Raw genomic sequence first — 22609 nt, forward strand, 5'->3', positions numbered from 1 at the left:
CCACCACTATGGACTAGTTTGAAATGGATCCCAGAATTGCTAGCTCCCAATTATCTGCCCTGTAGTAACATTTTAGCTTCTGTTTTAAGAAATGCCTTCAATGCATATTTATAGATTTTGCAGGAAGAAGAGCCCCGAGGCTGTAAAAATCCTACTGCCTGAAGAGACATCTGCAGCAGTAAGTATTCTTTTAGATCCTGGTCCTTTCCTCTCCTTTTGCTTGTTTAATCTTTACAGTAGAAAGCTGTGCCTTTCTTAAGATGGTGACTTGAAAATTGCCAGAGGCCAGAAAGGTGCACAAGGCTTGTGGTTGTCTGATGCTGTCAAACCTTCTCCCTAAAATAATTAAGCAGCTGAAATAAAATCTTAAATTCAATGCCGTCAGTCCCATTATAGCAGATGTAACTAGTTTTCCTCAGACCAGGTAATGCTAGTCTGCTTTTTCCAGCTAAAAAAAATGGTCTGGTTGGCATATTGGACAATGCAAGGCCTGCTTGCATAGTCTGGTAGAACAATTGGGCTGTTTTATTTTCTAGCTGGACCATTTTGTTTCCTTCTTCATGCCCCTGCAAATAAATATTTTTTTCAGCAGTTGGAGGAGTTAAAACTAGCCTTTACTTGCATCGCTGTTGTCACAGGGTATCATCAGCTGCCAACAGCAGGAATACCTAAAACAGTTCTTCAGTTTTCTTTCAAGAATGATTTTCTAGTTGATTCGTACATTTGCTGAAGCTGTCATTAATTTGCTGGAAATTACTGTTCGTTCTAGTTGTGTTAGCAGCCTTGATCATGCCAGTGAAAATAACCACAACTCTTTCCTGCTCTTCTTCCCAAGGTTTTGAGCTGTGCGGCAAATATCGCAGTGGGGCTAGCTACCGAAAAGGCCTGTGCTTGGCTCTCCACCAATATCACAGGTATGCTGGTCTGCTCTTGGTAAGGATGTCTTTCTTTTTTTTTATAATAAGTTTTATTCAAAATAACCCTAAAACAAAGGAAAGCTAAAAACAACATCAATCATCAGAAACATCGGACCTGCTGGGTCAGCCCCCACATTTTTTTTTCTATTTATGATAATTTAAAAACATATTTAAATCTATACAAAGTCCCATTTCTCTAGCCAATAATAAAAAGAGTCCCAAGTTTGATAGAAAGGTAAGGATGTCTTTCATGTGTAGGGTGAATGAGGATTTTAATAAAAGGGAACTTAATCTAGACAAGACAAAAATAGGAATTCAGGTTGTTCTGGAAGTTTGTTTGAGGAAGACTTTCAACAGGGTATTAACATGGCCAGGAAAAAGCAGGGTGCAGGAAACGGAATGCTGTACTGGCCACAGGCTCTCTCTGCCTGTTTATCCCTGCTTTTGCATAGAACTATGACTCATCTAATTTATTCAGGCATTACTTTTGCTGTCCCAATATTTGAACTATTGACTGTTCTCCTTAATTAAAATCCTCAAAGTCAGTTCTTTACTCTCCAGACCCTAAAACCTTCCATCTTTTCCTTCCATTGCTGTTTTACTCCTCATGTCTCCTCTAATGAAAAAAGAATCGGGCAGCAAACCTGCAAAAGAGACAAGCAAAGCTAGCTTTGTCAGGAATCCTTCCAAAACCAAGTGGCTTGATGTCATCTCCCTTCCAGAGTATGATTTGTAACCTGTAATGGTGTGGAGCAACAGCTTGTAGGTCTCAGCTGCCTGACTGAATTTACTGATGGAAAAACGAGGAGCCTAACTGTGTGGTCTTTCCGAAATGCTGTCTTGGAATTGGTGGGAGGGAAGTTGCTGCTGGGATTGCAAAAAGTTGGCTGCTCTGTCCAGCCAACCACTTCCAGTGGCCCACAATGGAATCACCCTGCTGTGTTCAGACAACACAAGACAACCCTAAAACAAACCTCATGGGAATCATTTCAATGTGTTAAATGACGCTACCTTTCATAGATTACCAACCATACTCATCAGATGCTTTGCCTTTATAGCAGGTGCCACACAAGACACTCTATAATGCAATGCCTGTTCTTTGGCAGCCACCGTGTGGCTAAAATGTTAGAATATAGGTGTTCCAACCAAACAACTGTACTTTCTCAGACCACACTTCTAAATTTTTATTAGATTTTTGAGGAAAAAGGTGATCAATTTTCTGAGGAGTTCAATGAGAACCTGGCATCTATCTCAGCTCAAGACATAAAGGGAGAACGTGTTGTAAGCCGCCCCGAGGTTTCGGCAAGGGGCGGCATAGAAATGTTAATAATAATAATAATAATAATAATAATAATAATAATAATAATAGATCATATTGCAGACTTTGTTAGAAGGAATAGTTCCAGGAAGGTCAAGCCTCAGTGCCTTTGTTCCAACAATCCAGAACCGGTTAGGACCTCTCTCACTGGACCTCTTCATCTTGATCAATAACACAAGCTCTCAGAATTCTTTTCAGGGCTCTACTCACAGAACGGGAATCATAGATGCCTTTAATAGCTCCTGGACAAATAACCAAAAAATTAAACCTTCCATCTGGCCAAGTTCCTACCCAGAGTGCCACACAGAGCCAGATGAAAGCAAGCAACATTAGTCTTGCTAGTTAGCTTCTCACCCATATGCCCGTTCTCTGGTATCCAGTGACTAGCTCAAAATGGACAATGAGTACACACTCACACTGTGCTTGCTACTCAGCCCTCCCATAGTACATAGATTTCCATCATAGGACTTAGAACTCTGGCTCCCTTCCAGAAAAAGCTTTAAAAAGATCCTGCTCGATTGGCCATAATTTAAAATAAATTATCCATTACGCCTGGTATGAGAAAGGCAGGCTGCAAAGATCATCTATTAAAATAAGGTGTGGTTCTTGGGAACTTCAGCCACTCTACATTTCTCACTGTGGCCTTTCTCTTCCCAACATCCCTACCCACCTTCTCATCTTGTCCCATCTAAAGCAGGCTTGACAATTTATGTCCATCCAGATATTTTGGCCTGCAGTTTTCATTATAGCTAATTGTGCGGGTCAAAAAATCTGGAAGGCAAGCACCACTGAAATGTGCTATGATGGCTGTGGTGGGCCAGGGAGCGCCTGGATGCATGTTCCCATTCAGCCATGACATTCCCTGGGTGAGCTTGGACCAGTCACTGACTGTTCACTTAACATACCTCACAGGGGTGTTGCGAGGATAACATTGAGAAGAGGAGCAGGACCAAATATATGCCTCGGGCGGCTTGGAAGAAAACCTAGACTGTAGGTGTGATTGATGAAGTTTCCCATTCCTGATCTGTGCTGCTTGTGCTCTGGATGGGAGCCAGACCACCTCTGAGCAGAGGTGGTGCCACACTTGTTGAAACAGAAGGAGCAGCCTCACAGCTGGGGAAAAGGCAGAGCTGCTTATATACGAGTATGCAGTGGTTGCCCCTTTCTCCAGCTGCTTAGTGTGCAAAGGAGTAAGTGCCACTGCCTGTTCCTTACAGCCTTGATAAGGAGAGAAGTAAAAGCCACCTTTAGTCGCATGCTGAAAGCTCAAGTGCACACCTTGCCTGGTACCACTGAAGACATACAGAGGAGGAAGAGCTGCCCCGCAGACTGCCAACATCAGGCTGCATTCCCCTCCCAGATCATCAGTGAAATCAAGGTAACAAGTCTGTCAGTCTTCCTGCTCATTAATCTTTCTTCCGATCAGTAATTCCTTTGCTCGGGTCACTGCCCTCCTTCCCTCACTCCCACTGAACTTTTCTGCTCCCAAAGCAGCAGCTTTGAGGGCAGTGGGAGGGATGGTGCTGGCAATCCTGGCACCTTGTTTGTCCTGTCAGTGGCTCTGTTGTGACATTTTGTCTCTTCTGTATGGTTAGCAGAGTTCTCTGGGTCCTAGAGAAAATAAATGTGCATCCTGAATCACAAATGCTGTTCTGCTTAGGATCTGCTCTGCATAGCTGTGGGTCCAAGGGACAGCGATGAAGAAATCCAGTATGTTGACCTGGAAAGTCTGTTGGGAAGGCTGAGCCAAACACTTCAATGCAGAAAGGTAGAAAGACATGAAGTACACGTAGAATTACTTCTGAGGCTGACTTACATAGGCACTAGAATGCATCTGGTAACACCAGCATAATTATATGGGAGAATAATTTTATGCATTTATTTCAGTAATTTATATCTTGCCTCTCAGGGCGATACAAATCTTTCCACTCAATAATTTAAAAAACAGATGATAAGGATCCTGTCCTCAGGACCCAGCTGGAGCAGGCCCTGGTGGCACTGGCCTGCCTGTCTTCCCCTCTGTTCTTGGTCCCTCCTACAATCCCACTGGTAGCAGTATCCCTTGATGGGAGAGGCCGTGCCAGTTTCATTCTGCCTCAGCTGGACTGTGCTGGGGATGGAGTTGTGTGTGTGTCTCTTTTTCTATGTCATTTCTGTATTTCAAACCCAGCATTCAGGCCACTTCTTAGGAAATAGGTTTATAATCATAAGTGCAAAACACTTGCGTAGATCATTGGTTTTGAAAGCTGCAGATATGTGTTATTTTTTTCCTTTACAAATACCTGTGAGCCACCACCTGGAAAGGGTCAGTCCCCTTAAAGAGCAAGGCCATTCTTTACAGCTGCTCACTCCGAAGTATGGCAATACTTGAATATTCCAAATACAAAACTTCCAAACAAGATGCACCAGTATGGTTGTCTTGATGATCAAAGTCTTGTTGAGTGTTGATTTTCTGTTTCATGATTTCCAGTTTATGTGCCCAGCATCAGAGCAACAGCTGGCTAAGTGCACTGTAGAGCTGGTTTCCCTCCTAGGTAAGGATTGCCCTTCTTTTCTTCTTACTGGCATTTCTCTTTTCTCCGCCCTTGTTTAATTAGATAATCCTTAAAAATGAGACCTCTTGGATGGTTCACCTTTCAAGGCAGGTTCACATAGTGCAAGCAGATAATAACCAGCAATAATTTCATACCAATTTGCAGGAGTTTTTTTACTGACTCAGAGTCTAATCTTCATGTGCAGGAAAAAAAATAGGAAGCTTAAAATAAATTTGAATTTGCTCCTCTGTTATAGAAGCAAATTGTCTATGCATATTTGTATGAATTACTTCACTCAAACCTATAGTAATGGAGGTTTTTTAAAGCATCCCTGTTCTATAGCATTTGCTGCAACTTGCTCATAAATGTCTGTCCGGTCTTTCCTACAAGAAACATATGGCAATTCACATGGTGCTTTCACCCACCCTGGCTTCATTTTCGCAACAACCCTGTGAAATAGGTTGAAAGGTGGTGACTGGCTCAAAATCCGAATCTTCACTGGCTGTCTCATCGGAACTTAAACAGTTCTTTTATACTGAGTCACACTGTTGGTCCATTGAGCCCTATATTATTGTTGATGCTGACTGGCAATTGGTGCTCTTTCACTGCACTGCTGCCCCTCCCTCCGGCTTTGCTCCTTCCAAGCTTCACTGGCTTCATGCTTTCAGAATGCTCTTCAGCTCTTTTTGTCTAATAATGCACTTTCTGTTCTTGTCATATTTCCCTTAAATTCAAGACACATGCTAAACATAGATGGAGTGTTCAGAGTTACTTTATGGAGAATAGTGCGTGCTGCATCTGGATTTGCTATTGGCTTCCTTCATGGATGGGTTTCTTGGTGTCAGCAACTTTTAGGAAGATGTACTAACAATCGGCTCTCTGATCTCATGCTACCAGTGCTTGGGAAGGGATGGTAGCTCACCCACTGAAATAGCCTCATGAGAGGCACTAATTTCCAAGGCATGACTGATTGACAGTTTACTTTTCATCCAGCGTCAGCAGATTGATGCTTCTGTACAAAAGCGGTGCTGGAGCATAGTCTGGCTTTCCCCTTCAGAGAAAGAAGAACATAAAAAGAGTTGTGCTGCATCAGACGAAAGGCTTTATCTGTGCCTTTTGTCTACAGAGTAGCCAATCATATACTTACCGGAAGCTCACTACATGGTATGAATACTATAGCACATTCTGCCTGTGTTCCGCAGCAACTGGTTTGCAGTGGTGTACTAGGAACCCTGCTGCTGAGCATTCCCTTCTTGACTCAGAATCATCTTCACATGACAGAGAGGAATGTTGGACTTAATCCATCATGGTTATTGCTGGTCATGATAGGGATGACATTCTGGCTTATGCTTTCTGTGTAGGAGAATTGACCTTTTTCCCCTTAGTTGGAAGTTGGGGATCATGCCCACCAAACGTACTCTTCCTATTTCTTGTCTTAAATAATGTCCTACGAGTTACTAGAATTTAATTCAGTTGAGTTTGTTCCTCAGCTTTAAGAGCCTCTAAATCTCTTTAAGCAGTTTAAGAAATCTTGCTTCCTCAAAGTGGGATGGGAAATTGTTGATATCTTCAAGGTGTTATCTTTTATAAGATCAGAAAGAATCCTCACTGGTAAGTTTCCATGCTTCTACCTGACTTAGTTGCTTGTAGTTTCAGATCGTGTTCCTATCCAGGGGTTGTCGTTTCAAGCTCAAAAGGAGGAGCAACAGCTAGCAAAGAATAATCTAATTTCTCACCTTCTGAAGTCCTTGCTCTCCATCTGGAAGGAAGACTTTCAGGCACCTGTACCATTACACCTGATCTTCAGTAGGAAAAACACTGCTTACTTTGCAGAAAATAAACAACACAAGGTGAGCACCAGCTTTTGAATGCTGTTTGTGTTTGCTGAATGCAGTTGCTGTTTGTGCTTATTATCTTTTATCAGCCAGTCAAGTTAGGAGATGCTGGGCATAAGCTGTGAAGCAGGAAAGAGAGAAGCGCTTTAGGGTTCTGCAAAGGTGTTAGTATGGGGCAGTGATGGCGAACCTTTTAGAGACCAAGTGCACAAACTGCAACCCAAACCCCACTTATTTATCGCAAAGTGCCAACACTACAATAAAAGCTGAAAACTGAGGTTTTAGTTTAGAAAAAACAAATCACAGCCAGTCCAGGTGTGTGTGTGTGTGTGTATATATATCCATGGCAACACACTGACTGGCCATGTGAAAGCTTGGACAAGTCGCAGATAATGAGTCGCAGCACGTCACATCATTGCCTGGCGCCGCTACACCATTCTGAGCATGCGCATGGCCCTAGTGTTAGGCTGCTGGGGCACATTGGCTTGTGTACTGAAACAGAGGGATCTGCATGCCCGCTGTGGCACGTGTGCCATAGGTTTGCCACCACTGGCCTAACCCTTCCCTAGGTCATTCCCTAACCTTAACAGGGGTGCAGTACCATTGAAAGGGGAGATTTTGAAAAAGACTTCCTTGAGTAGCTTTTTCTGCACAGCTCATTGTTTCTGCCCATTCTAAACATATTCCAACCATTAAAAACATGCCAGGACACCTTGTTTTTCTAACCCTAACCTACCCTGGTGCACACCCATAACCCTAATATAGGGGCAAAGTTATGCTGAAAATAGGATGATTTTGAAAAAACATTCCTGAGTAGCCTTTTCTGCACAGCTCATCCTTTCTGCCCATTGTAAACACATTCCAACCATCGAAACCATGCCAGCACACCTTGGTTTTCTTAACCCTAACCCTACCCCTACCCTGGTGCAGAACCGTAACCCTAAGGTACCGTTAAAGTTCCATTGAAAATAGGATGATTTTGAAAAAGCCTTCTTTGAGTAGATTTTTCTTCACAGCTCAACATTTCTGCCCACTCTAAACACATTCCAACCTTCAAAAGCATGCCAGGACACCTCATTTTTCTAACCCTAACCCTACCCTGATGCACACCCCTAACCCTAATATAGGGGTAAAGTTCCATTGAATAGGACGATTTTGAAAAAGCGTTCCCGAGTAGATTTTTCTGCACAGCTCCTCCTTTCTGCGCATTTGAAACACATTCCAGCCAATCATGGCAGTATACCTCATTTTTCTAACCCTAACCCAGTGATGGAGAACCTTTTAGAGACTGAGTGCCCAAACTGCAACCCAAAACCCACTTATTTATCTCTAAGTGCCCACACTACAATAAAACCTGAAATCATCCAGTCCAAGCAAATATATATATATCCTTAGCAGTGCATTGACCAGCCATGCAAAAGATTGGATTAGTAGCGGCTAACGTGTCGCGGCTTGTGACATCATCACCTGGCATCATTACTCCTTTCTGGGCATGCGCACGGCCCCTATGTGCACTGTTCTGTAATGGTCAGCTGCTGGGCGATGCTGCGGCGAATTGGGTCGCATGCCAACAGAGGGGGCTCTGCGTGCCCACTGTGGCACGCGTGCCATTGGTTTGCCACCACTGGTATGGGATGTATATCAAGGGGTGATGATTTTACATGGTTTAGAGTAGAGCTGGTACAGAATAACACGGAGGTAAAAAGTAAAGAATATCTAAGGGAGATTTCAGACATCACATGAGAACAAGCAGGGAGAGGCTGCCCCCACTCCATGGTAAGTTGTTTGAATTCTAGATGCTGATGTCCCCCCTCATCCCCTTCCATGAAACATTTAAAGTAGCTGCATGTTAAACTGTCGGTTCATTAATGAGTACAGGCATCTGCAGTTTGATTTCACAACTTACAACTGGACTGCTTCAATTATAAAGTTTTCTGTGTAGGAGGCCTTGAGCTACTGCTGGTTCTAACTTGAGTAGATCCACTGAAATGAATGGGACTTAAGCTAACAATGTATACGATGCTGTGAGCATTGTCTCAGAACGGGGGCTGTTTTTCTCCTCTTCTTCCAGTCCCTTCCAGATCACCACTTAGGAGCCATGATCAGGCAGCCTGTCTCCCTGCCCCACCCACCCAAGAATAATTGGAGGGTCCCTCCCAATGTAGAATGCGAGAGAGAACGTTTTTGTCCTTTTCTCAAATTGTGAATATGATTGAACTTCTTATAATTATTTTCTTCATGTATCTGTTAGGGACAGCATTGAGATAATCTTTAAATTAGCACTTCAGAGTACTGCGTTTTTGTAGACTTTTGGCCTGTTTGTGCGTGATTATAGTCTGCACTATGTAGCATTTAGTTTTCTGCTGTTGGTGGCATCTCCACTTGAGCAGGATTTCCATTTAAAGGTAGTGAAAGCAAGCTCCTTGCTTGGAGCACCTGATACTCCTCCTTTCTTGTTGCAGTGGGACTTGTTCTTGTTCACGCTTCATGGACTTGTTGAGCATGGCTTAATGACTGATATGGAGATCCAGAACTGTCTGCATGGACTTCAGGAATCCCCATGGCCTTCGGTAATTGTTTCTCTGATTTGCTATTTAGCACAGAAAAGTTAGTATTGGAGCCTTCCTTCCTGCTTCTATCGTCCTATTCACAGAACTTCAGTTTCATATTCAGGCAAGAGGTATATGCTTTAGTGTGCTGTTGGAAATTAAAGTGTGTGTGATAAGGGGGACATGGGAAGGCTTGTCATTGCAGCTAACTTTTTTCCAATGATCTTTCATTGGTTTTATGATCTAAATTATCATTGAGGACAAATTATCACAAACTGAGCATCATTTCCCTTCATGCATTTTAAATTATTCTAAATTATAGTAACTTTACCTTGAGGTAGTCTTAGTAAATAAGAGGTTACATAAATGTCTATGATAATGCTGTAGAAAAGATTGAATCATGCTCCATTATCTTGTGCTGTAGGTTTTGTTTTACCATTTCCAGCTGTTACAGTGTAGCTGTTGTTGACATGACTATTCATAGATGCTGTGTTGAACTGGGGCACAGCTGATCTAGGCTGTAGTCCTCAATTGTCCTGAAGTTCTTTGAGACTTTGGGCCAGTCACTGGTTTTCAGTAACCTATCTCACAGGGATAGAGGCCAAAAATGGAGAGGAGGACTAAGGAGCTGCTCTGGGTTCCTCGCATGTGGGAAAACTGGTGGCATATAAATGCAATGATGATATATTATGCATCATGGAGTGGTAGTGGGCAAATTCTTACGGCTCATTATTACTTCATTTCATCAGTGTCTGAACACTGCATCTCTGGTCCTGTCATTGTTTCATCACACTCGATTGTGATTTTTTTCCAGTGTTCCAGATTGCATGATAAGCCCCTGTGGATAGAGACCTTTCTTTTTATGCAGTTGCTGTGCATGAGTAGAAATAAATGACAGATGGTGAGGTGGAACTAGCATGCACTCTCCCTCATGCTTTTTGTCTCCCTGTGGAAGAAATACTGAAAGGGGCTAGAGGCAATTCATTATCTGAATCAGGAGTGGAAGTAATATTGGATTCCTTTCATGCAGGATCCCTCCACCCTGCCCTGTTTAGTTGAATAGTTCAGGGAAAAGCAGGATATGGAATCCTGTTTCCCATTCTTAGGCTGACTTCCGATATCAAGTAAGTAGTAGTGAGGTGCCAACTACAGGGAAGATGGGGTTTAACTCTCCCCTTCCTACAATCTCCTCCTATGCATTGCTGAGCTTATCACTAGAAAATAGCTAAGTGAGGTGAAAGGAACTATGGCGTCCCCTTCTCTTTATTGATTAGTTGTTTTATAATGACCAGCTGATCAGTAAGGTAGTTTGGATGAATCAGGAGCCAGGATATATTGTGAAGCACTGCTTTGGATCATGCCACAATCTGCAGATCTTTCTATGTGGCACCTATGTGATGGAGCTCCCAGGACAACTCACAGGATCGTAACACCCCACCTGTTTTGACTGGCTTTAAAGTTTAAATATATAGGAAAGTGATCTTTCTGGGGTTTTTTTTAAATTAAGTCATTGCAGTCTTGTGCTTTTGATTTTTATAATCTACTTTGGAGGGGATTTTATTTAATATACTGTGAGAAAAAGGGTTTTTATTTAATATACTGTGTCAAGAGAAACTGGAAATTGAAGGCAAAGAAATATAAAGATTTAGAAGGTCATAGGTGCAGAAGTAAAGCAGGAGACCTTTCAAACCACTGGTGCTTTGTCTCATTTCCCTATTAGAAAATGTTTACATCACTTTTCAGTATACGCTTATATTATATGGTAAACTAATAAAATTACTATAAAATATCAGCATGGGTAGTAATCAACACTTACAAGCGCTGCTGAGCTCTGTTTTAGGCTTGTAAACCTGCGTTAACCAACCAGTTAGCTGTACTGCTATACAAAAAAAAGTTCATTTTTTTCTAATTTTGTTTACAGGACTTCTCCAAGACACTAGATGCTTTGTTAAGAATATTCATTTCTGAGAAATGTGTTGCAGAACCAAAGACTCTGTCTTGTGAAGTGGTGGAACAATCCAGAGAGGCGTTGGCAGCACAAAGCTAGCAGATGCATGGTTTTTAAATGTTGCTGGAATTGCTCATGGCTGCTGCCACTGTGGTTGCACTCAAGCATTCGTACGGGAGCTTCACTTTGTCCACATCTTAAGGTGAAACACACACCATTTCAAGAAAAGCCATTTTAAGCACCTTAGTAGGCATTTCAAGGGTAAATACATTTTTTAAAAAAGCATAAATGAGATCTGTATGAAAACATAGGGGTTTGACCTGAAAACAAACCTGTAATCTTGTACACATGTGTAAAATATAGGTGGAGGGGCAGATTCATGAGGTTCTCACTCTTGTTCAAGTAAAGTAAATGTGCAGCCTTAACAACAGGAGCACCCCAGTGTGAGACTGATATTTAATGTTTATCAAGAGCTTATCTTTGATTTTTAAACATATTTTTAAAAGGTAAAACTGCATCTTAAAAATATAATCACAGATTTCAAGCAGCAGTTGGACTTTTTTTTTTTTTTTTTTAAGAAAAGCCTGCTTGTCCTTTGCAAAAGGTACCTTTTTGTATTTTTGGTTTTCTACTGATGGGGGAAGACAGTATTAAGCAGTGGCAGTGCTTCATTTTAAACTGTGAAGTACTTGCTGTTGAAAAATAGATTGGCTTTAAATATGAGAACAGCAGAACTTGAAAAGTATTTTTTTCCAGGATGACATCCTCATGTTTTAAGAGGACAGCCTTTTCCCATGAGTGATGTAGTACTTGGTTAGACTGCCTTTTAAAAGAGCATGGTCAAGGAACCCCAAACATACCTCAGTATTTGGCACTGAGTGTCAAGATCAGTTTTTCCTCCCCCCTCCCCCCCAACAATACAGTAACATTTTTGTTCAGGAATCCTGCTAGGGTTATTTGATTAACTAGAAAGAACTTGTACATGCCCCAAACATTCTTCCTTCATCCTGCTTGTAGCTGATTGGAAACAGATTTATTGGAAGATCTCTAGGAGAGGTAAACCTCAGAGTAAGATCATCAGTCTTTGTTTGAATATTGTCATTCTGATCTAAGGAATTACTGTCAAAAAATTATGGAAAACTTAAATTGAGGTGCCCTAATAAATGAGTGGATAAGCTGTAATGAAGCTATTAGCCAAGTCTTATATGTCTCCTGCTCTTACAACAATTCCATGTGACTATAACTTCTCCTTAGTTGCAATGGTGCACGTTCCATGGTATTTCATTTCAAAGTACAGGCTTTTTGCTCCTGCCTGTGGTTCTATGCAGAAGAGTTTGTAATATTGACAGTGTGAGTTGGGGACTGGCCCATGTAGTGAAATGGCTTGGTACATAATCCAGGATGGATGAAAAATGAATACAGCTTTCAACCTATTTCTTTATCAAAATTATTTATTGGGAGGATATGAAAATAGCAATCTTGATTAAAAGCAGATATGGGCTAAAGGCATGGTACAGGAACAGTGTATTCTTGCGTGCTCAGTTAAAGGATTCACAGAAAATAGGTTTTCGTCCATTTCAAGACTATTCTTTCCATTCTACGCATTCACAGGTACCGTAGTGTTATAGGCGCAAAAGAAAACATTTATTATATAAATAGTACTTTGAAGTATCAATTATTTCTAAAAAGCATACATTAATTGAATACGTGTAAAAATAATAATTAGCTTTAGCATATAAAACCACTTCAAAATAAGTATATATAAATAACTTAATTTGTAAACATAGAAAAAAAATTGTATGCAATTATAAAAATAAACATCTGATGCATTTTACAGTAAGACTAACCTTCAGTAGGCACCATCTGTTGTTAAAAGTCCACCTTAGATGATGTTCCTGCTAACACCATTTGGTTTTATTAAGAGTGCCATGTCCCCAAAATAAAGGGAAAAATAAACTAATACAGCAAGTATTCAGCCAGTGATCATTGGAAATATCTCCTAAAATCAATTGCTAGTTCTTACCTTAAATTATGTGATTGCTGTTACTGTGGGTAATTTAAAAAAATCTCCTGCCCACCTCCCATCCCCCAAATAACATTCATAGATTCACAGTGCTGGTTTTCCTGACGCTGCAAGTTATTTTTGTATTTTGTAGTCTCACTTGGCACATTACCACACTGTGTTTTGTCAGCCACCAGATGGAACTTCTGTGCTTTGATTTCTTGATGTGTTAGATAGATTCAGTTGGGTTAGCCAATCCTAACCCAATCCTATCCCTGTTTATTCAAAAGTGAATCCTACTGTATTCAAAGGAACCAACTCCTAAGTGAATGTTTATTAGATTGTAGTCTCAGTTGTGCTGCCAATTGCTGTAGACAGTCTCCAGCTAAATCAGATCGGTCAATTGTGAAGTAGAATAAACTCGATTTAAAAACAAAACCAAAAAAATGGGATTCCAGCCCCATCCAAAATTAGAAGACACTTCCACATGCTTCTGGGAAAGTAGTTTTCCCAGTATGGAAACACCATAGTTTCCATGTACAAACATTTGGACCTTTAAATTTAAATATATCACATACCAACAATGACTACAAACAGTTGCATCTTTTCATCCTTCTCTCAAACAGGTTTAGTCATTAATTCATTTATATGGGGAACACAATAGTTATAATATAGCTCTCAGTAATCATCACTGAATTATCACAGGAGTGGTGCAGCAAAGGTAATAAAAGGAGCTCACAATTTTATTTTTTTGAATTACTTCATATGTTGCAAATAAGTGACTTGCTCCACTAAAGCACTGCAGGTGGGATACTAAGTTCAAGAAGCAGGTTTCTAATAAACACAGACTGGCAGAAAATGATGCAGTAGCTATCAGTAATAGGATGTTATACTACTTGGCTTGTAAAAGTATTTTTAGAAACAACTTGAATCAATACCCTACCTCTTTACATGAATAAAACATGCTTTTACACACTAGTTTATAGCAAGGGTGGGAAAAGAGAATGTTAATGCTGCGCCTTCACTCATACAAATGGTACACATCAAAGTAATTTATTTGCTATGGGATTTGATTGCTACAGTGAACCAGATACTGAGGTGCAGAGCTGCAGTTACAAAGTGGAAGAAATGGATCATGTGGAATACCAATAAATGTGTGTGTGGGGGATTAAGAGCAGAGACAGGGAACACTGATCAATGCATGAAACACTCTTACTCACCCATAGACTAATTTCAACCTGATAGAGTAAAGCCGTTCATGGAGTTACCCTGCTCTAAGCTTATTTTCATGCTAACTTATCCTGCTGCTCTTCCAGTAGAAGAGTTTGGAATCCAGTAGCTGCACTAGATGCTCGTCCAGAAGCCCCACTTATGAACTTACAGAGCAGTTCTTTCTATGCAGCAAAGAAGTGCCTGTGCTCTCCCCACTTGGCTTATCCCGTTTCACTTGGGTTTGTGGTGTAGTGATTCTGTAGGATATTAGGTCTCTACCTGAGTGTTGTTTCTGGCAGGGAACAAAGCAGTGACTACCTCACATCTTGACAGGAGTGATCACTTCAAAGCTAATTTTAAACGCTTAGATGTCAGCACACATCTTGACAGGGCTGAAAAACTCTCCAACCAGTAAGCTGACTTCGTTCAATTATTACAATGAATTCATTTATAAGCACCCTTTTGGTTAGATGCTCTGGAAAGAGCATTACAGTTTTGCTTCCATTGTGCAGTGGTTCTTAAACCTATTTCTAAGGTTAAGATGCCTTTGTTTTACTGCACCAAAGAGTTTTCTGTTAGTCTGCCAGAAGGGGGAAATAAAAACTTAAAACTGCAGATTCTTGACAGAAGATTTCTGCTAGTCGGTGTTGGTGGTCTGCAAAATGAACGCTTCTCACTTGACCCAGCCTGGAAAATCTGCCCCTTTCTAAAGAGCTGAAGAAGAAAATTTGGTCAAGAGGCAGGTACTGCATTAAGATTTGGTCTCTGATTGCAAAGTTTCCAAAGCAGATGCCCTGTAGTGACTACCCTCGTATATGCTGTCCAGTGAGGGGTTTTTTTTTTAGAGACTTTAGGTCTTCAGCAGATCAGAATGCAAGTTCAGCCATTGCTGGTATTTACATGTTGTTACTAAAATAGATGAGGTTCCAGGTAGGGTTCACCACATACCTAAGCAGCTAGAAATTGAGCAAGCCTAGCAATCACCAAAGGTTGTCGCTTGACAATAGAACTCAGGAGCCTTTCAGGTATGGCTGGAGCACCAAGGTCAACCTGAAACAATAAGAAAGCTGTGTCAGCAATGTTACTTGCATTAGTCAATTCCAAGTGCTTCTGAAGGAGTACACCAAATCATGCTGTTTCTCTGGTCTTAGTGTGAGGCAGGTGGAAGCAAATACAAGTCCAATTCATACATAAATGTGAAGATCTTCATATGGCTCAGGACAGCTGTGCTGTACAGATTTCCCTGGCTCAATGCCTGATGTCCTAGACCTGCACAGACAGAAAGTACTGAAATGACATGCTTAGGCACTGGTGTAAAGTAAATTCTGAAGTGCAGGAGCTCATTCTTACTCTGACTCCCCCCCCATTCCCGGCGTGCGTGCATGTGTGTAATGCACCCCAAAAGGCAGCAGTAGATAAATCAGTAAGTACCTGTCGCCAATCCTATGCATAAATATTTGTAAATAAGCTCTACTGAATTCATTGGTATGTATTTTGAGCTGCCTATAGGGCCTTAGGGCTAAGAGGTGTGGCATACAAGTCAAATAAATCCAGGGCTTTTTTTGTCATAGAACAAACGCACCGGAACAGCGTTCTGGCACCTTTTTTTCCAATGGATTTTATGAAGTGATTCTGAATCGCCTGTCGGCTCGCAGGTCAGCAGCAAACATCATTAACACAGTGCCTGTGGGCTGCTTTTGTGTCCGCGCCAGCCGGTTTGGGACGCTGCTCGGCTTGGGATTGGTGTGTGTGGTCGCGCGCTGAGTGCTTACTGCCGGCGGCAACATGAGTTCTGGCACTTTTTTTTTTTTTTTAACAAAAACACTGAATAAATCTATCCATGTATCTTAGATCACCACCTAGTTCAATCCACAAAACACTCATCTTTACAGGGATCTGTTCAGGCAGATGCCATTCAACCTTTAGCCTTGAATCTGAAATGTGAACAATCATAAACTGCTGGAGTGAAGCAAGAACCTCATGATTGAAAAAACAATGTAGTTTCCAGCTTCTCTTTAATTTCCTTGTTCTCCAACCTCCTTTATACTAAGCCTTTGGTCTGTGTCTCCCCTGTCCCCCTCACCCCACTTTTAGTTAACTGAGGACTGTCCTGTTGGTGCTTGCCACAGAAGTCACCTGGACTTCCAATTATGAATCCTAGAATTACGTCCAAACTACATGCTTGCTTTAATGAGAGAATGCAGCCCTGACTATAAAATTTGTACACCGTCCAATTACTTGCATCTCTGGAACTAGAACAGGTAAACTCCCCCATTTCTGTACCTGGAGACTACCTATGTATAGTGTGTCTGTCCTGTTAGAAATTAGTATTGGCTTACATTCTGATATACAGATGGAAAACATGAAAAATAAAATTACAACTCATTGAGTGCTAAAAAGGAGTGACACAGGCAGTCTTTAAGGTTGCAGTCCTATAGTAACCTGGGAATAAATGTAATTAAATCATTTGGGTCTTCTGAGTAGACACATAGACAACTAAGATGATAAAAGGTCGTTTTAGAGTGCCAAAATACATTTGAAGAGGGGTAATATACAGATACAGTATACATAGACTCCCAAAAGGCTTTTGTTGAAGATTCCCACTAATGTCTCCTTGGTAAGAGGAGCAACTTAGCAAGTTGCTTAGCAAGCATAGGATAAGAATGCAAGTTGTATGAATCAGTAACTGATTAAAGAGCAGGAAGCAATGGAAAGTTCTCAGAGTGCTTGCATGTAAAATGCAGGGGGGCAGGCATGTCATAGGAAGATCATCTCTGTCCCCTTTCCACTACTCATTTTCCCCTTTCCCCCTTCTTGATATAATGTGTGCATCCATAAACCAAGGATCTTGCATAACATTCTGTTTGGCTAAGGTATTCTTTTATCACATTCATGTTTCCTTGCAGTTTCACACAATTGCTTTGTGTCAGTTTGTTAGTTTCTGGAATGCAATACTTCACTGACTTCCCAAGTATGCAAGCAGGCTTTGTTAGATGTTAGTGGGAGTGCTTACCTGTACCATGTAGATGACTTTAGTGATGTCTTTTCCATTCTTGGTATCAGGTTCTAATACCCATGCACTGGGCAAAATCTCCCCCCGTACCATTTCTTTACAAGGACGAGGCATTGATTCTTCATAGACAGATTGAATAGCTAGAATGCAGATATTCTCCTGAGTACAAGAAACATCAGAGAGAGTTACAGGAGGAGAGTCCCACTCCAGCAAGTGTCATTCTTCCCATCCTCCACCTGACTGCTTTCCCTGCCTTATTTCAGGGGTCAGCATAAGGTCCTATAATGCAGAGGTCAGCTGTTACCATTCATGGAAAAGAGAAGTGCTTACTGTGATTAATTTGTGTGATTTGAAACACTGGAAATAGATTTGTGTCCAGCCACTGAAGTGTAAAATGGAACCCAACAGATTCTTAACTATACTAATGTATAAGCAGTGTCCAAGTTGAATCACTAAATTAGTTTAATTTTGTATCCTGCCTTGGCTGAGTATATTTACCTCTTTGGCTTCTACAGAGATGCAGCAGAAGTCTCTTGGTTGCTTTTGGTAACACAGTGAAACATCGCTCACCACGTATACTGCAATTAAATCCAAAGGGTAGAAGTTGCATGGCCATTTTTATATTAATTCATACTTCAGTCAAACTACACAAAAGCTACACAGCAAGCAAAAAGAGCCCTCGATCTGGGAACATACAGCAGTGAAGTTGTGGGATGAGTTGCAGCAAAGGCAAAGCAGGTGGGATGGGGTGCTTAATGCTTTGCACACCCTTTGCGTTGCACTTGAGAGTCCTATCCTCCAGCTGCTGATTTCTATAATTCAGGAAACATGCCAAGAAAACTCTGGGAAGAGTTTTTAAGAGAAAAAGCACTAAAGATTAAATACTCCAGCAGAGTGCTTCTTTGCATCAAATATTCTCATTCCATATGTAGCTCAGAGGTGTTGCATAAAGCAGTGAGGTTTGGTTTTGTTTTTAATGGAATTGCATACTAAAGTTGGTGATATGAATTATATAAAGCATAAGAACCCCCCTGTTCTTGGTGAGTGAGCTTTGTCTCTTCTAAAATGCATTCCTATTCACATGTCCCTATTTCAATGTCCTGGTTAGGTCCACTTTTAACTGGGTCACAAGGCTCAGAAAGTTGTCCAGATTTTCTTCACTCATCTGCAGATTGTATTGAGCAGGAAGTGCTGCACCATTTGAGGTCAAGTCATGGAATCTCGTGGACGCACACACTTGGCCACCTCTACCCAAAAGGTTAAGTTGCATAGTTCCAAGGTCTGGGAAGGAAGATGAGGCTCTTTTCTGTTTCGTCTTGCTCTCCTTTGCATGCTAACCCTTTGTAGGGATTTTAATGTGGATTGCTGGCTCATGTAACAATCCAAGGCGGCTTCCAGATTTATGCCTAGTAGACTTTAATTATGATTAAAAGGAAAAAGATTCATCAAGCCCTGCAGAGTTCAAGCTGTGTGGTGTGCTGACTTGGGATGGGTAGCTTTTACTGACATGGGACTCAAGCTGTAGTTTGAGTGTCCCAACAAATCGATGAAGCAGCAATAGGAAAGGGTTCTGCTTTTTGGCAGCTGTGAAGCTAATTCATTTACTCATTCATTCCTTGGTTTCAAGTCTTTATACATCCCATTTCTGCCTGCTAATGCTCCCAAAGTATTGTACAAGTAAATTTCTATTATGTAGAAAAAACAGATCAAAATATACTAACCCAATTCAATCTCGCTGCTTATTTTCTTATGTACTTGAGCTGTAGTAATGGTTTTGTCATAAAGATGTCTTTTAGTAGGATCCTTCAGCAGGCACAATACAGTGGAAAGAGGCCTGTTGATGACTCCTGCTCCCAAAAACCCATGCTTAGTTGCAGAAGATGAAAAGGCTTTATAGTAAACACGTATATCCTTTTCCATACACTGGTACCTAATTGAGAAGAAAAGGAAAGTGAATTTTTCATTAAGAATAAAGAAACAGCCCCTACATATAGCAGAAGAAATGTTTGGCAAAAACTTACTTCCAACCAGCTGTTGCCTGGCCATTGTAAAGGTTCTTCAAGTCATTAGAAGACATTGCCATAACCTTTAAAGTAATTAAAATTCAGTATTAAGGAAGGTAAAAGCCCTTTGCATTTAATTCAGTTTATTGTTTAAATTCAGTGATTTCTCAGCTACATCGGGGATTTCATGTTCTCTTCTGAAAGCCATGCAGGTTAAACCTTGAAATTTACTACCATAAGTAGTAATAGTGGCAAGTAATTTGCATGGTTTAAAAGGGAATTAGACAAACCTGTAAATGATAAAGCTGCCATGATGACTAAATCCCATCTAATGGAAGTATGCCTTTTTGTGCCCATTGCTGAGGGCTGTGAAGGGAAGGCTGCGGTGGTATTCATGACATTTGTTGGCTGCTGGGAAAGCAGAATGGTGAACTAAATAGGTCTTCGGTTTGGGGCAGCACAGCCATTCTTAGGCTGGCTAAGCTGGGATTAGGCCTCATTTCTTCTATCTTTGACTGACTTAGGTTTAAATATGACATTTTCCACCAGGAGGTTACCTAAGGCTCATGAATGTCCTCCTGAGATCAGAGTAGATGCTTCCTTAGCATCATAAGAAGTATGTTGTCTACCACTCTTTGGATAAAAAGTGGGCAGCAGGTCAAAATTTTATTGAATACAGTTTCAGAAATATGCCAGCTATATTGTAGGAAAAACTGTAGTGCCAGTACTCATTCTATACTACACTGTGTCCTGTATATGACACACACACACAGTGTTAGAGTTTGAACAAGTTAAAGTGTAGTTTTTGTACAAATATGTCAATACAACTTGCTCATTTCAGATCAAAAGTGGCCAGTGACACTAGTATGAAATATTGTGGCCACCTGCACTGCTGCATTTTAGACCTTGTTTTATTTGGCTGGAACAAAGGACAATTATACCAAGAGATACCCATGTTGTTCTCTTTGAGAATTCTGTGACTCTTTTCTCTCCTGAGATGGTGCTTCACATTCAGTACGGCACCCTGTAATTTTTCTGCAGATCTTAAACAGCAAGCATTGAATTCAGTTGGCTTCCTTTCTTCACAGTGGATAGTTATCCTTCGGGAATAAAACCACCAGATGTACATGGCCATGTGAAAATCATGCTAGTGCCTATTTGTCACCACATCTGTTCATATGGCTACATATGCAAGAACTTTCATATATGCAGTCAGGATGAAAGATTCTTGGGCTTCTAGAGAGGTTGCCACCAGGCAGGAGAAAGATAATGCTTGATATCTGCTGTAACAGGTAGGTAAATGGAAGGTTAAGTAGCAAATGCAGAGATGTTATCTGCAGCCAACATGTAAAGCAGAAGAGGCACCAAGCACACTCACCTCTGCAGTAGCATTAGCCAACACATGTTTGGAGAGATCCTCATATCCCTTCACAGGAGAAGTTAGAAAGGTGCTAGGTAAAACAATTTGGCTAGGAGAGTTTCTGTGACTGCACGAAAGTGGTGACCGGATACTGCTCCTCCCCACAGATGAACAGGTCATAGAAAAAGTCTCTGAAACAGAAGAGACAAATAAGCAGACTATGGTGGTCAAAGAACTGAGGTCTCAGCGGAATCCCCTCCCCACACTCTGGGCATGCCTAAGGGGCCGGGCTCCCGCTGAATAATAATCAGCTTGGAATCTTCCCCAAACTGCTCCACACATGAGCTCAGAGCCCATGTGTGTGATGCACAGAAACCACGAAGAATAACAATAGTTCATCTAAGACATTATCCTGCCACCAATATAGGCTTAGCCAGGTTGTGGTGCTGCCAAAGTTCAAAAGAGGCTCAGGAGCAAAACGTTCCCAGCTGTAATGTCAAAATATATTCTGAGGAGAGTTCCCTGCCCTGAAATTCTTCTGCTGCTCATAATTTAAACGGAAGGCATTAAGAGGTCATGCACAGTCTGTTTTCACCATAATGGGCATTCAACGCCCGCAATTACTCACTGGTCTCACTGTGTCAGAAATTAATCGGTGTAATCCCTCCTCTGGATAACTTTTAACAGTTGGAATGTACTGTATAGGGAGACACCATGGCTCAAGAATAATCAAGGGGGGACAGGAATCTCAAAGAGTGAAAAAAAATCAGGTGCACACACACATCTGATGGGAAAACGATTGGTTAGGTGGCTAACTGAAGCCTATATGAGCTAAAGAAGAATTCTGCAAGAGGTCAGAACTGAGCCAATGCCAAAATACTTTCACTCCACTGGGTCTTGTGTATTTGTCGCGTGGTTGGCTGGTAGCTTCTTTCCTTGTTCACTGGCGAGGAAGGAAGTCTCCTTGCTTGGGAATTTTCTGCTGAATCTTTACCCATAGTTGTGTAGGAAATATGCAGCCTTACCCTGCACGCATGCTACTTTCTCAAGCAACATGTTAGTGCATCCCCATTCTTGAAAGAAATGCATATGAAAAGAATAATAAGCCAGTTAAGAATTACTGAAAATGGGAAGGAGCACTCCTTCATGATGCTCATCCTTGTTAACCCATCTGGACTGAGCTGGGGGTGCGGGGGGGGGGGGTTACCCATCCATCACTAGTGCCAGTTATTGCCTGAGAAGTCTATAATTACAAAGGTCAACAGCTGTTTATTTCTCTATTCCAATGCAGAAATGCAATTCAATGGATCTCATTGTCTTGATCTGATACTAGTATTATCCTTTATGTATTGCCATTACAATACATTACTACCAGCTTTTCTGAAATACGTGAAGGAGAGATGAAAGTAAGTATACTGGACATACATGCTTCTCATTTAAATATTACGGAACATGCTCCTGTGTAAAAAGGGGCTCTGAATTTCCTGGAACATGTTGGAACAGTCCTTATTTTGTTTAGTATGGTAGCCATAATGCTGCTCACTGCTTTCTTAAATCAAACTGCTAATGCATGACATGTATTTTTTTATTCCATGGATATCATGTTTTTCTCCTTTAATAGATGACCTATCCTGCACATATTTGTTGGGTAGCTCAACAAAGATTTATTTAACCCTCACCACCAGTAGAACCTTTTTGCAGTTGATCAAGGATATAAAGCTGGTGATTCCTGACAGCTGAGCGGCCTCTGGTATCATCTCTTGAGTGTTCTATGTCTTCAGAAGAAGCCTGCTAGATAGAAAAAGGCATATGTATCTCGTACAGGAAAACTAATTGCTGCATTCAAAACTAATAGCTTTTCTTTAACAGACAGACAGACAGACAGACTCCTTTCTTTTTCTTCAGTTACCTTTTTGTA

General features: G+C 41.1%; 2 protein-coding genes across 6 annotated transcripts in view; one reads left to right on the forward strand and one right to left on the reverse strand.

Annotated features, from left to right (window-relative positions):
• The window catches only part of CDAN1 (codanin 1), a 46754-nt gene extending 31926 nt beyond the window's left edge, over positions 1 to 14828 (forward strand). Inside the window, exons 21-28 of the mRNA XM_044435857.1 lie at positions 115 to 178; positions 836 to 914; positions 3453 to 3613; positions 3896 to 4003; positions 4706 to 4769; positions 6420 to 6619; positions 9067 to 9174; positions 11075 to 14828. Of these exons, the coding sequence (XP_044291792.1) occupies positions 115 to 178; positions 836 to 914; positions 3453 to 3613; positions 3896 to 4003; positions 4706 to 4769; positions 6420 to 6619; positions 9067 to 9174; positions 11075 to 11200 (910 nt within the window). The 3' untranslated portion in view covers positions 11201 to 14828. The remainder of the gene's footprint in view (positions 1 to 114; positions 179 to 835; positions 915 to 3452; positions 3614 to 3895; positions 4004 to 4705; positions 4770 to 6419; positions 6620 to 9066; positions 9175 to 11074) is intronic.
• A 358-nt stretch (positions 14829 to 15186) lies between these two features.
• Positions 15187 to 22609, reverse strand: part of STARD9 (StAR related lipid transfer domain containing 9) — a 136773-nt gene continuing 129350 nt past the window's right edge. For 3 of the 5 annotated variants that reach the window (XM_044435855.1, XM_044435856.1, XM_044435852.1), the window contains exons 27-33: positions 22371 to 22482; positions 20710 to 20882; positions 19350 to 19414; positions 19050 to 19258; positions 17827 to 17906; positions 17329 to 17487; positions 15187 to 15365 (exon numbers count right to left, since the gene is read on the reverse strand). In XM_044435855.1, the coding sequence (XP_044291790.1) occupies positions 15264 to 15365; positions 17329 to 17487; positions 17827 to 17906; positions 19050 to 19258; positions 19350 to 19414; positions 20710 to 20882; positions 22371 to 22482 (900 nt within the window). In that variant the 3' untranslated portion in view covers positions 15187 to 15263. The remainder of the gene's footprint in view (positions 15366 to 17328; positions 17488 to 17826; positions 17907 to 19049; positions 19259 to 19349; positions 19415 to 20709; positions 20883 to 22370; positions 22483 to 22609) is intronic. The other 2 variants (XM_044435854.1, XM_044435853.1) reach the window with 2 other exon arrangements.

Source organism: Varanus komodoensis, unplaced genomic scaffold (assembly GCF_004798865.1).
Source record: "Varanus komodoensis strain SLA01 unplaced genomic scaffold, ASM479886v1 scaffold3, whole genome shotgun sequence".
In the NCBI taxonomy this organism is placed as follows: domain Eukaryota; kingdom Metazoa; phylum Chordata; class Lepidosauria; order Squamata; family Varanidae; genus Varanus; species Varanus komodoensis.